This window comes from Achroia grisella, unplaced genomic scaffold (assembly GCF_030625045.1).
Source record: "Achroia grisella isolate CSIRO2021 unplaced genomic scaffold, CSIRO_AGI_Agris_v1 utg918, whole genome shotgun sequence".
In the NCBI taxonomy this organism is placed as follows: domain Eukaryota; kingdom Metazoa; phylum Arthropoda; class Insecta; order Lepidoptera; family Pyralidae; genus Achroia; species Achroia grisella.
Genome location: NW_026713067.1, coordinates 808687 through 822793, shown reverse-complemented (window position 1 = coordinate 822793; position 14107 = coordinate 808687). Strand labels below are relative to the sequence as shown.

General features: G+C 33.1%; 1 protein-coding gene across 1 annotated transcript in view; it reads right to left on the bottom strand.

Moving 5' to 3' along the window:
- Window positions 1-14107, bottom strand: part of LOC131853916 (E3 ubiquitin-protein ligase goliath-like) — a 68461-nt gene that overhangs the window by 7442 nt on the left and 46912 nt on the right. The window contains exons 3-5 of the mRNA XM_059205006.1: window positions 12714-12911; window positions 10522-10621; window positions 370-502 (exon numbers count right to left, since the gene is read on the bottom strand). Coding sequence (XP_059060989.1) covers window positions 370-502; window positions 10522-10621; window positions 12714-12911 — 431 coding nt within the window. The remainder of the gene's footprint in view (window positions 1-369; window positions 503-10521; window positions 10622-12713; window positions 12912-14107) is intronic.

Here is a 14107-nt window from a genome sequence, read left to right as displayed (position 1 = left end):
TCATCTTCCACTGTGGCCCCGCCAGCGTAAACTCTTAGTGCGCTAACTGTTTACGCTGGCGGGACACCAGTTCATCATTCCATTATCATCCATAAAAAAAAATCTTATCCTATGATCTTCCACTTGTAACGGCCAGTGTATTCAGTTAGCTCTGGCCGAAGCCATTCTATATCGAATTCTACCATCAGTAAAAACAGGTAAATCCAACAATAAAGTAAGTAGAATTGAGAAATTCATTTTTGAAATCGTTTGAAACCACAGTTCTATTATATTTTATTACTATAATCATTGTAGTAATAAAAATGCCATTGTGTGAACGGAAAGTGAGGCCGCTGAAAAAGGTCAGCTGGTGATAAAAAATGTACTAACTTGTTTATGTTGTTTCCAACATTGGCGAAAGTGCGGCCCTTCGTGATGCCGAGCATAACTCTTGTGCCATTGTCTATGAGACGCGTGATCTCCTCTCCCTTCCATTTGTAAGTGAACACTGCACTTATATTGCCTGTAACAATATACAATACTTTCTATTATTACACATAAACAACAATAGTTGAAGTAAGCATTTGGATATGACACAGTCCTATCAATCCCTTGTCTCATTGTCGATCTGAGCGTAGCATCGAACCTCTACTAGTGCCTTAAGCCTAATCTGGTATTCACCAATCTGGAGTTATTAGAAGCCTCTGCATTAGCCCTCATTTTCATCGTTGAAGCTGTCAAGACCAGCTATGGCAAATAGTATTAGAATATTTAAAAGAACCAGGGATAGATAGCCGGGGTCTCTACAGCTAATATAGTTAGATTTGTTATAATGTTATTGGGCATAAAGAAACACATATCTGAATACTTCTAAAGTATATAAATATATATACATTTAGTATCTACATACAAAAATAGAGATAAATTCAGTGAATTTGCTGTCACAATCAAGTTACAGTAAAATTTCGCAATTTTTTTATAGTTTACAAGCTCCCCTACGATCGATCCCCCGTTCAATTCAAATGGGGATCGAAATTACGACGGCCTGAGTTGCGGTTCGAACCCCAAGCGGTGCCCTCAGACTAAAGTCGTATCCGTCAGGCGGGAGTTGGGTCTTCAGCCACTCCATAAGTCCTTCCGCGGGTTTGGAGTGCCATCTGCACTCGCCCCCTAACGTCCGGTGAAGCTGTAAAGGCCAGCTACGGCTAACAGCATTAGAATATGTCGGAAAAAAAAAAAGTTACAGCCGCCGGTAACCATACAACATAATTTTTGGCATATCTTCAATAAAAATTACTACCTTTTTTTTAGCAGTCGGATGATGGCATGAATGCCCTCTAATCAAAAGACACAGCTCCCATATTAACGAATTAAGGTTTCCCAAAGGTTTTTCAAACCGCATAGTAATGAAGCAACCAGCACATATATATAGCATAATACATTTTCAGCTTTCATTAGCACTAATAACCTCTCTTTTCGTTCCGTATACATTCAATACTATGGCTGCTCAACGTGTCTTATTCATCAGTAAATTACGGCAATGAATTTCAATATGTAGGTACACAATGCTCAGTACAACGTGAATACCTCATAATGTATTTAATGATAACTATACGAGTTGTAACGTGTAACTAATGCTTTTTGAGTAATAAAAGTTATTACTATTTAATAATAAAACTAAATTACATATGATAAAATGTAAATGATAAACTAGATAGTATGTTACGGGTGTCTAGAGATGTATTTCAACATTAAGTAACTATGAAAAAGGTATGGTTAGAAGAAATACATTGCAGTAGGTAACCAGTAGCAAAGTGAAGAAAATCCATATCCATATTAAACCACACTATAAATATAAATACAAAAGCTAGTCTGTCTGTATGTATATTGCCTTTTCACGACTTAACGACTGAACGGATCTTAATTAAACTTGGCGTGATAGATCACAAGGACGAATATAGGCTACATTTATCTCAAAAAAGCAGACGAAGTTGTGGGTAATATTGTAACTGATTTAGTTTCTAAATTATTATATTTTTAATGATAATGAAAACAAACAACACTCGGAACTGTAATAAAAATGATAATTTATAACTTGTAGCAAAACAATTCGCGGTTGTATAAACAAACGAAAACGAATGTGGTACCACAATAAATGCTAATTGCTATGGTGAATATACACATATGTAGATAGTGAATGGCGGACGGTAGCGATCTGCGTGGGCCGAACTAGACAGCTGGGTCAAGCTGGCAACGCTGTTTATGCCGTAGCAATAGACTCATATTTTATAAACATACAACTAGCTGACCAGAGCGTCTGCGTCATATAGGAAAACGGCAGTACTGAAAAGGAATGAATTTTACCCGTTTTTAGAACATCCGCTCCTATACGTTGTAGCGTGATGTTAGTTAGCTTAGTAGTTGATCCTGCAAACATTTTGCCATTTAAAAAAACAATCTTGGGGTTAGCCACCCTATCATTTAAAAGTATAAAAAATAGTTATCAACCTATTCTCAGAACTACTGAATATACATATAAATTTTCATCAAAATCGGTCGAGCCATTTCAGAGTAGTATGGCAACTAACACATTAATTTTATATTTTAGATAAACTTCTATGAAAAATGGGCTATCTAACACTGCAAGAATTTTTCCATTCGAAACACTAAACTAGTTCTTGAGATCATCCAAACAAAAAAACAAACTCTTCAGCTTTATAATATCAGTATAGATACTATATAACTGAATGACGTATACGTACAGCTGTCGGTACAAAAATATTTGAAGGATACGTGACCATAAATATGTCCATACTCACAATGTACAGGAGTTTCCCGTTTATATTAGTCAGTTAGTAGTTTTTTTAATAATAAAAAAACTACTAACTGACTAATATAAACGGGGAAAAAAATACAACATGCATAAGCATGTTGTATTTTTGAGCAATTGAAATCAGTATTATGTACTAATTTTGTCAAGGTTGAAATCGATTTTTTCGTAGAAAATATCTTATCGATATTATTTAGATTGCCGTTTTCATCGAACTATTTAGACCTAATCGTGAAAGATTTTCTAGATCAGAACTGGAAAACAAGATTAGCCCGGACAAATAGGTCATTACAATATTTATTGTTTTTATAATAACATTTATTATAATTAAAAAAAGAATAAAATTATTAAGTTTCGATTTTATAAAGAGAAATATTTATATAGCATTATACGTATCCCTATAGTTTGAACTCTACGAAGGCAGCTCTTTAAAATACAGTTAGTTGCAGTAATTTTGTGGTCAATTATGCCACAATGCCCTAAAGGGATAGCAATCGTCAAAAAAATATTCAAATTCTTCTTGTAGTTGATTTAAATAGTGACAAATGCACATATAATACAACGCGTTTATCACTAGACATTGCCTAATGGCGCTGATTATTATGAAAGTATAATGTAATAAGTATAAAGTAAAATGAAAATGATGTTAGTACATTTTTTGGAATTCAAGATACAAATTGATCTTGAATTTTCTAGTGTGACTATCGAAAATGGTAAATATCTATTTACAAAAAAAAATATAAAGATTTTTTTAAATAGAGTGTAGTTTTTATTTCACTTGTCTTCAATAAATTTCATGTCTTACATCTGAAACAAAACTTATACAAGAAAGAACATGCTTCCCGTTTATATAAAAATATACTTAAGCATCAACCGACTTTGATGCCGTACAATGTTATTCAATAAGTCTGTCTTTTTATTGGCAGTTAGTGAAATCGATTAGCTAACTCCCGAACTAGGATTGTTTATTTGCTGTTAAAACGATGTTATTGCGTGTAATAAAAAAAATTCCTTCCTTAAATTGGCCTAATAACCTGAAAAACATTTACTTATTCGAATTACACTCAATTACCACTACAGAAGTACAATAATTATATAAAATAATTGGATCGCAAATATAAAGATAGCTGTTAAATACATTATTAAACATAGGCAGTATTTTTAATACTTATAATAGTGACCCAAATAATAAAAAGGCAAGGCAGTGATAATTAAATATTATTTGTTAAATTAATAATTATAACGCCCTCTGATCGATCTCCCGTCAATTTAAACGGAAATCGTAATTACGACGGCCTAAGCCGAGGTTCGAACCCCTAGCAGCGTGCCCTCAGCCAATAGTCGTCAGGCAGGAGTTGGCCTTCAGCCGCTCCATAAGTCCTTCCGCGGGTTTAGAGTGCCATCTGCACTCGCCCCCTATTGTCCGGTGAAGCTCTAAAGGTCAGCTGCGGCCAGCAACATCAGAGTAGTCCGAATAAATAATAATTGTAATAATACCAGATTATTATATGTAATTAATTGCTTCAAATTAGAGCGTAGATGGCAAATTAGACACAATAAAGTACTTGTTTATAATTAAACTTCTCTTATAGAAACCTAGAGTTCAGGATTGATAGATCGACTTATTTATGAAAGCATTTTCCGTGCTGCGTGGGACGTTTAATAATGGCAATTAATGGATCCAGCCAGTTGGAATTCATTCCATTTTCAGATCGTAATAATCTTTAACAGAAATAAATATTCAGTACTACAATCGTACAGAGGTGAGTCCACCGTGGCCTATTTCTTTATTACTTCGAATTACACTTAAAAGGTAGTAAGTTCATCTGGTCGTTACTAAAATCAAGTGCGAATTGTGCCAATTTATATTCCTAGACTCTCTGCCTTCTATGGAGTCAAACATTCCGGCAAAATGTGGATATATCAAATACACTTTCACCACGCCGTCGTTAATATATCTGGCTACTCCATCCATAGGTTAACACTGAAACAGTTGTGACAGTGTAATAGACGAACTTCTTAGTATTTTATGGATTCACCGAGCCATCGTGTAACAGAGAAGGAAACACCGAGTCGTTCCCGGGACTTGTGACCCGGGTTTAGTATTATCTCTGCCTAGCGAAATCTGATTCTTATCAGATTTCGCTAAGCACTGATAATACTAATTAATGCAGTTTTAGATATACGTTTTATTTACTTACGAGTTCCGTATTGAAATCATATTATTACCAGAGTATCTGTATATAATATTTGTTTATCATTACAGAAGAATGTAATACAAGAAATCGTACAATTAACTATTTTATCCACATAATACTAAAAGGAAAAAGTACATTTGGCAGATTTAAAACCTTGCCACGGAATTAGCACCATATACAGCAACCTTTGTGGCTCAAATAATGGCACAACCTTATCAGGTTGTAAGATTATCATCCATGCAAAACGACTGTTTTATAATCGCGTATATGTATATATACCTCCATAATACATACCTACATATATACATACAATGCCCGGAACCAATTAATAAGAAATAGGTATTAGGTGTACATTATCTATAAATAAATGCGGAATTAATTTCTGTTCAACATCCATTATATCTACAAATAGAGCCGTACGAATGGTGCTAAATTGCATCATAGAAAATGGATTACAGTTTTTTGTCTTTTGTTGGATACATTTGTGGAACTTGGTAGGCATACGATCTTAACAATAGAATAGATTAAGAATAATCTTTATTCATGTAATTTTAATATAAGGACTTTTAAATAGTCATATAATGTTTTAATTCTACAGTTCATTGGGAAAGCAGGATCATCATAAAAAGAATGACCATGTCTTAGAATTGGGCATTAGTGGCCTTATTGTTCCATTATTGATCCATGAGGTCTTCCTTGGAGACCACCACTGTTTGGCACATGTGGCAAATTCACTAGGAATTATCCTAATGAATTCGTCATGATGTGCCAACAGACCTGATCACATGCTCATCCTATCATCAAAAAATTATACAGATACAAAGTCGCGGGACCAACTAATTTAGACCATTGTTTTTGAAAAAGAATTTTTTAGAGTAAATAATCACTAATAAGTTACACGTGATACACAACCTTGACCGTGAAACTCAGTAGATCTGATCGCATTAGGACGGCACGACGCCGTGACATACGCACTCACACCACCCACCGTCTCATTTAGATCCTATTAGTACTTATAGGATTCTATTTTTATCTATTTAGGTACTTGTAAAACCTTAGTCTGGCATTGACGGTGCATCCAAAGTGACGTCATTCCAACGGCGCCGGCGCATTGTCGTGCAGACGACCACGCACTACTAACTTTTAATTTCTGCAAATTTGGTAATTCTTCTTTTTACGTCATTATACTTCTGAGACGAATTAAACTACTAATAAAATAAAATATAACCAGTACAACATGTTGCGTTATATTCAACGAGAGAGATAGGTAAGTGTGTAAGAGTAAATTTAACCACTCACTTATTCCCGGGACTTTATTCTTCAACAAGGTCTAAAACAGATTATACAGGTTACAACATTCGTGGATGGAGTACTCATACATAGAAAAAAGGAGATTTTTTAAGTACAAAAGATCCTGATTTCGGTCCCTTATTTTAAGAACATACTCATGGTATTAAAGTTCATCAGTATCGAATAACTTATGTGACTATTCATTTTGACCATCAGAGCTTGTCAGTGCAGACCTTACGGTTACATATAATGTAATTATCAAACTCTAAATCGAACATATAATCTATGAATTACAATTATCTTATCATAGACAACACCTATTAATTTTAAATACGTATACAGATATCAGCAAATATTTTTTTTATTTTGATTGCCCGAGACCGGGGTAATAACAAGTTTATGTATATATGAAATCAACTGCAAGTTTCTTTGTCTATGATACGTATTATATGCCATGAACTGTTTAGAATATAATATCCCATCAAAAACATAAATGTGAAATGATACCGAGTTTAATAAATATATGCCTTGATTTTTTCTACGACAATGAAGATCTAAATGGGTGCCATTCAATGGTCTGTCCTGAAATGTATTTTAACAATATATAATATCATTTCTTCTTATAACTTAGTAATATACTGTAGCCTATTAAAGTTCATCATATACCAATTATTACTTTCGATTGCTAGTTACTACTAATAATAAAATAGGAACCGACAAGTAACATGTTTAGAACTTGCGAAGGCTAGACCTTAGGCTACAGTATATTATCCTAAGTTATAAGAAGAAATGATATTTTATATTGTTATAAATACATTTCAGGACAGACCATTGAACTTGGCACCCATTTAGATCTCATCTCTTTTGTCGTATCAACAATCAAGGCATATATCATAATATTAAACTAATCATTATGTTTTTGATGGGATATCATTACTTTTTGTACATAAATTATACGAGGTACTTATTTATAACTAAATTAATACCAAATTATAATTGTCTTTTTTTTGTGTTATTTTCTATATTTTCTTGTAACTTTTAAATGTTCAAGTGCAATGCCAATTCAGTATCAGGAATTTTTGGGCAAATCGGGGCGGTATAACGTCCACAGATGGTTGTACTCTACAATAGAGCTCTCGTGACTTGGGTCAAAATTGTTAAGACGTACTTCTAAGGTTTTAACTCTGAAGAGTCCAACGTAAACCTGCCCTTTATTAAATATAGAGGAGGCTATGTTGAGAAGAGGACTGCCAAAACTAAGGCCTTGTGATTTGTGGATAGTAATAGCATATGTTAAGCAAATACGGAATTGTTCCCTGTCAACATATACATTATTTAATATCTGAAACTTGTTATTGACACGTTATAGTTCGTAAAGACGATTATGTAACAAATTGACTGTTATCTATTCAATTCTCAAGAAAACAATTTGTTGCCAATAAGTTTTCATTCTCGAGTTAACTGTACATTCCTACTTATAACTATACTAAAATTGTTATTAATTTTTGGTTTAAACTATTGTCTATACCATACGTATTTACTAAAATAATGTAATAATAATATAATCACAAATATATAAGTATAATTTAAGAAAGCTATAAATTTCGTAGCATAAATCGCAACCTTATAGGTTAGATATCCAGAAACAAAACATTGAGTTTTATCGCACCGCTCCCACACGGCGCCGCCGCGGCGCCCTATACCGAAATGCCTATTATTTAATCATTATTTATAAAAATAATGATTTTACACTATCGATGTGCGCTAAATATTGAAACAATAATTAATACCAAATCTCAGTTAATAACATAATAAATACGAAATTCGACTATACTCCTAGTTATAAGTACGAGTATATTTTAGACAGAATCTAAATTATAGCAACTAGTGTTTACCGTTCAATGCAATATTTGAAGTTTGCTAGTTATCGACACTGATGTGAAGGGGTCAACGTAAATTGGTAATGATCGACGTTTTCATACAATATTACTTTCGGTCCAGTACAAGATGAGATTTTTCGATCAATGTCAATTGGTTATCGAATAATTTTATATTCGTCCAGTATAAGTTGAAATAGAATCAATTAAAGTGAAAAATTGTAGTAAAATGATAACAATTTACCAGTTTCAGATTTTTTTTTATATTCACCTAATTACCTATCTGCATACCAAATTTGATATATCTGGAAGTATAATTTTGATCTATAGTTGATCAGTGATAAAAATGACGATTTTTGGACATTAATATCTAAATAACCGTTTGAGATATGTTTATGAAATTTGGAACACATATTTATCTCGCAAGTCTCAATATATGAACCAAATTTGACAGGTTTGTGTGAAAGAGTTTTTGAGTTATGAGGGGGTCAAAAGTTGGTTCGTGTAAATATACACACGGTGCTGCAAGCCAGTTTACTTGAAACTCGGCTTGACACGCTGCCGCGTGTCTAGATTCTGGTAATGACTGTCCATATTCCTTTTGTAGTACATAATTATTATTAATATATAGGTATACAGGAAGGCAAAGTAATGGGTACCAGAAGATGATCACCTTGAATAATATTATATTTCTCACCGTGTTCGTGTCACTTGCAGTTTCGTTGTGTTATTGTTAATATATTATATGATATCTATAGAATAATAAAATATATGCATTATCACGTTAGGTTTTTTTTATATATTATTGTTCTTATCGTCGATTTTAGAGATCTGTAAGCATGTCTAAGAACTGTACATATTATTATTTACATAAATCATATTTATGTAACATATAAAATTCTCGTGTCAGTTTTTGTAACAAAACTCCTCTTAAACGTCTTTAACACAACGCATTTTTTTAGAAAAAATTTGTAATTGTACTTCTTTATAATTTTCGGTAATAAATAAAACATACAATCCTAAACGTTCACTGTTCCACAATCAACCATTATGTTTTAGTAGCGATATTAGTATACTTTAATAATTCTCTACTCTCGGCGGTCAATAACTGATTAATTTATCATAATTATATTAATCATTATTTAATATATAATAACTATATAATAATAATAAACAACGTTTTCCGTATCAGCCTAGTATAATATACGTATTAAATGGTTAACGTATTGAAGTCATTATTTAATATATATCTAAACTAAGAAACATCCTTTATATGTATACTTTACAGATTTGATTGTGTGTTTGGAATGAAAAACGATATCCGATTTACATATCAAATATTACATTATCATTTAATTACAATTGGGAGGGGTGGGGATAAATGGTCCTTATTAATATAACATAGACTGATGTAAATATTTCATAAACCATTAAATAGAACAAAAAATTAAATAAAATATACCTACATTAGACATATATTGTTATTGTTTAGTATGCATAAAACAAATATCTTTAAATATCCAATTAGAATATAATAAGTGAGATATTAGCATGTTACTGTTGCGATACTATTGTACACGTAACCCTGAGGCGGGGCCGAGGGTCGACTGGTCATCGAACCTGGTTCGAGACGCCGACGGCCGCCATCCCTAGGCCAAGAACACGATCGAACTAAAGACAAGCCCCACACCCGTGACACTCACACTACGTTAAACCAGCTCAAACGTACCAAGTATTAAATCTGTCGGAATTGTAGATTATTATTTCTTTTGGCTTCGGCGAATAGTAAATTTGAAAAATATTTATGATCATTTAGATACTTTGTTTATCTGTGCTTAGGTGCACATTCAAGTAATTCCCATTCCATATATGCGCCTAAATATAGATAATAATAATATTAATAATCTCAGGACAATTCACACAGCACCACCTAGATCCAAGTATTGTGTTATGGGTACTTGTAACTGACACAAATACATAGATAATTTTTTTTCGTAAATACATACATATTATACATAGGGAATACCCGGACTGATACGAGTAATCAGATGAATACAAATGTTTGTGCCATGCGAGGGATCGAACCCGCGACCATAGGAAGAAAGGCGGTGTGCTAAACTGCTAGACCACCGAGGCCGTCACTGCGCAGCAGATAAGTAGTAACTGTGCCGCGTACTTCTAAAACCAATCGCGACTTCGGTCTACTCTTTTGAAATATAAGATAACCTCTCCGTTCTTGTGAGATCAGAAAGATCAGCTTTCGTTCAGCCGTTTAATCACACGTTAGCATTTATAATAATAGTATGGATGCGCGAAAGCAAATTTGACTTTATTTTATAGTACTTACGTCCATTATCAGACGACAGCTTCATCTTCTCGAGGGCTGTGGTGTCCCTGTCGTTGTACACAAGTACGGCGGATGCGTTCGCCCGCCATGCATTCTGAACCTGTAATATAAGATAACATTAAAATACACACACAAAAGATCAAATATCAAAGAAACTCTTATCAAAATCGGTTAAGAATTAGGGTAAGTATAAATGGAGCTTACTATTTTTGTAACAGGATTGGCAATGAATAACGCTGACCACCTGCTGGTAAGTAGCAATGGTTGTCTATATACCTACCTACATGAAGAGCGCTATGGACATCACGTCCATGGTGACGCCTTTAGTATCATGCCTTAATACCCATGTAGAGGAGTAACCGAAGGATCAACCGAAATTATGTAACAAAGAAACTGCTTTGACACAGAAACTGCTTTGAGGCAGAGTAAAATAATAGTACTAATAATCTAGGACAAGTTTATTCACTAAGCGTCTTCTAGTCGCAAGGTAAACAAAGCATCTTATTAGTAATTGACAACTGATATAAAGACTTATATAGAAAACACCCAGAACGGAAAAAGATAAGAAAATACACATGCAAACATCTTAGTACAGTTTTCAGTAGCAGTTGCAAAAAAAATTATTTTAAACAGATTAATAGCTACAGTTTTAGACACTCACAGATTATTTCATCCTCACAAATGTAGACTGAACAATTTAGCTTGTAAATGAAACTTTGTAATAGTTCATTCAACAGTGCATATGCATATATTTTAATTATTATTAAAAAGATAAGATTCTACATGCCAGATCTTATTCTTCTTATATTGGCTTCTGCCCTTATCAGTATAATATATTAATAATAAATCTAAATAATAGGTATCCTTAATTCTGATTAGGTTCTGTATGTATGTATCTAATGTTTTTATACATATAAAAAATTCGCAACATCGTAATAGGCTAATTTTAAAATTAATAAACATTGAGCCCATCTGTACTGCACTTGATGGATATTTCATACAACACAAATGAGAATTCACATTCGAACCGCGATGAAATCACCGATTGGAATTCTGTGCCAAATTATCAATACTCGATATCAAAGGGATTTTCGATTTCGATTACAAATTAGCTTCTGGAAGCCATAAGAGCAGACCAAATTTAAATTATATTACTTATAATCCTGTTACTTAAAAGAAGAAAGTATAAAGTAATTACGAATTGAGGAATATTTACAAATTTCCGTATCGCTATACAGTCACGGGTCGCTTTACACTGCGTTCCTTCTACTGTACGAAATTATTTTTTATTTAATTTTATAGTATTGAAACTTATTCTATAAAAATCTATACCCATAATAAGAATGTAATTGATCGCTGTTTATACATGGACACATAAGAAAAACTATTATTTGGATACATTATTTAAGTAATAGAAACAAAAACAATTTTTATTATTATGTTTGTCTATTTGTCTTTGTGATTTTTGTTACTAATTGTGGTAAGCCTTAGTAGATATTTGTTTTATTCTAATGTTATATAAGGATACGAAGTCGTGGGCTCTAGAGACCTTTAAATAAGTACATTGTAATAAAGTTTATCATATTTATAATCTTCAAACTTGCAAAAATTAAATGTCCAGTCTCTGCAGAGTAAAAGGTATTCCTTGCACTTTTAGATTATACTATATTTTAAATAGGTATTTTACTATACTTGTAGGTACACTTAAAAGGCTTAATTTACTCGTATCGGAGTTTTATTACAAAAACTTGTCGTCATTATTAGACCCTTTATCACACAATCGATCTTTGATATGGAAATACCAATATTACAAATCAATAATATACTATAGATACTACACATTTATGTAGGTAATCTGGGTAGGTACAAAAGGAGGTAGTAGATAATATACTAGTATGTAGGTATAAATTTATAGACATATATTTTTGTAAATAAATACATAATATACCTACAAAGAAACACCCAGACTAATACAAACAATTATAACCATGAATACACATATTTATATATGCGAGGAGCCGAACCCGCGACCATCGGAAGTAGAAGCGGTATGCTAAATCGCTAGACCACCGTCGCGTCGGTTAGGTTCTCTTTAACTTAACATTAATACTCTTCAAAAATAAGTATGTAGATATAAATAGATGAAATTATGACGACGGTTAATCTGAAAAAGATATAATTTCTTTACCCACCTTAATTTCAAAGTTACAATTTCCTCTTCTAATGACGGCGATCCACGGCTCGTCGGGGAGCGGGTCGTCGGGCGCGTCCATTGACAGGAGTGGCCACGTGCACCCCGAGTGGTCTCGTTCCCCACCTGGCCCTTTCGCCCGGACATGCACCGCTACACCATGTGCCGACCCGATATGCCCCTCCCCGTACTTGCCGGACTGCGGACAAACAAAACGGTAATAATCAAATTGTTTTGCTACCGCAACGAGGGCAGTTGAGTGATATGACATTTAACCTTCTCGTGTTATTGAACCTTCCATATCCCAGAAATATCCATTACTAGAGTGTTAGACCGCCCTGGCTTCGCCCGGATGCTGATTGATTACTATCTCGTCACCCGTATCAAATAGCGGGGACAAGACGCTTGAATACCTACAACCTGTAAGTTATATAGTAAAACTTAGTAAATTTTGATATTATCATAATATATTGAAATTTCAAAGTGATATTATATGTATATACCCTATAAATATAATCAGTTCAAGAATTTCTGAAAATGGTGCAGCGGTTTTGAGTACACTCTTTCTACTCTAAAATCTAATCTAGCACTCTCTTTATAAAGTTAATTTATGTACAATTGGCATCCAACTGGAATAACGTGGAACCCCACAAAGTTTCCACGTTCATATCTAATGTATAGTAAAAAGAATACATGAAAATATGTCTAAGTAATCGAATTAATTTATCAATAGATTCAAGTGTATTGAATTGATTCAGTCTCAAAGTCAGGGGACCTTGGTTTACAATGTTTATTCAATGAGCAACTCAACATTTGATAAACATATCATAAATAAAACATCAGTTTGCAAACAAAAAGATATGTAATTCAGCATTGATATTGTAAGGGAAATCGATAGTGTTTTACATTTTATTTTATGATCTGAATTTAAACGTAGTTTTTAAAGATTCAATATAAATAAACATAATATGACATCTTGTGACAGTATTTATTAAACTTAATTATGAGTACACTCCTGTAAAAATGAGTGACGTACGATGTTTTTGTATAAAACATTCCCTGTTTTCGAACTGTTCTCAAGAAACTTAACTTTTATAAAAAAAATATTGCGCCTATCGCACTATTTTATTTCTTAAGCGTAACGTGTAGGTCGATCTCTAAAAAAATATATTTCTGTTAAAGATACCGTTGGCAGCCCTTGTTGGTAATTATAAATTAAAACAATAAAACACTTCTGAATATATACAATATGTCGCATTAAAATAAAACTAATTGACGCTTCTAAGTATATTTAAGACACCAATGAAAATTTGCCAAGTAGCCGTCCAAATAGGTCGGAAGCGCCAAAACGCATTTGGCGAGTGCTGTGACTGTGCTGGTTATTTCAACAAAAAG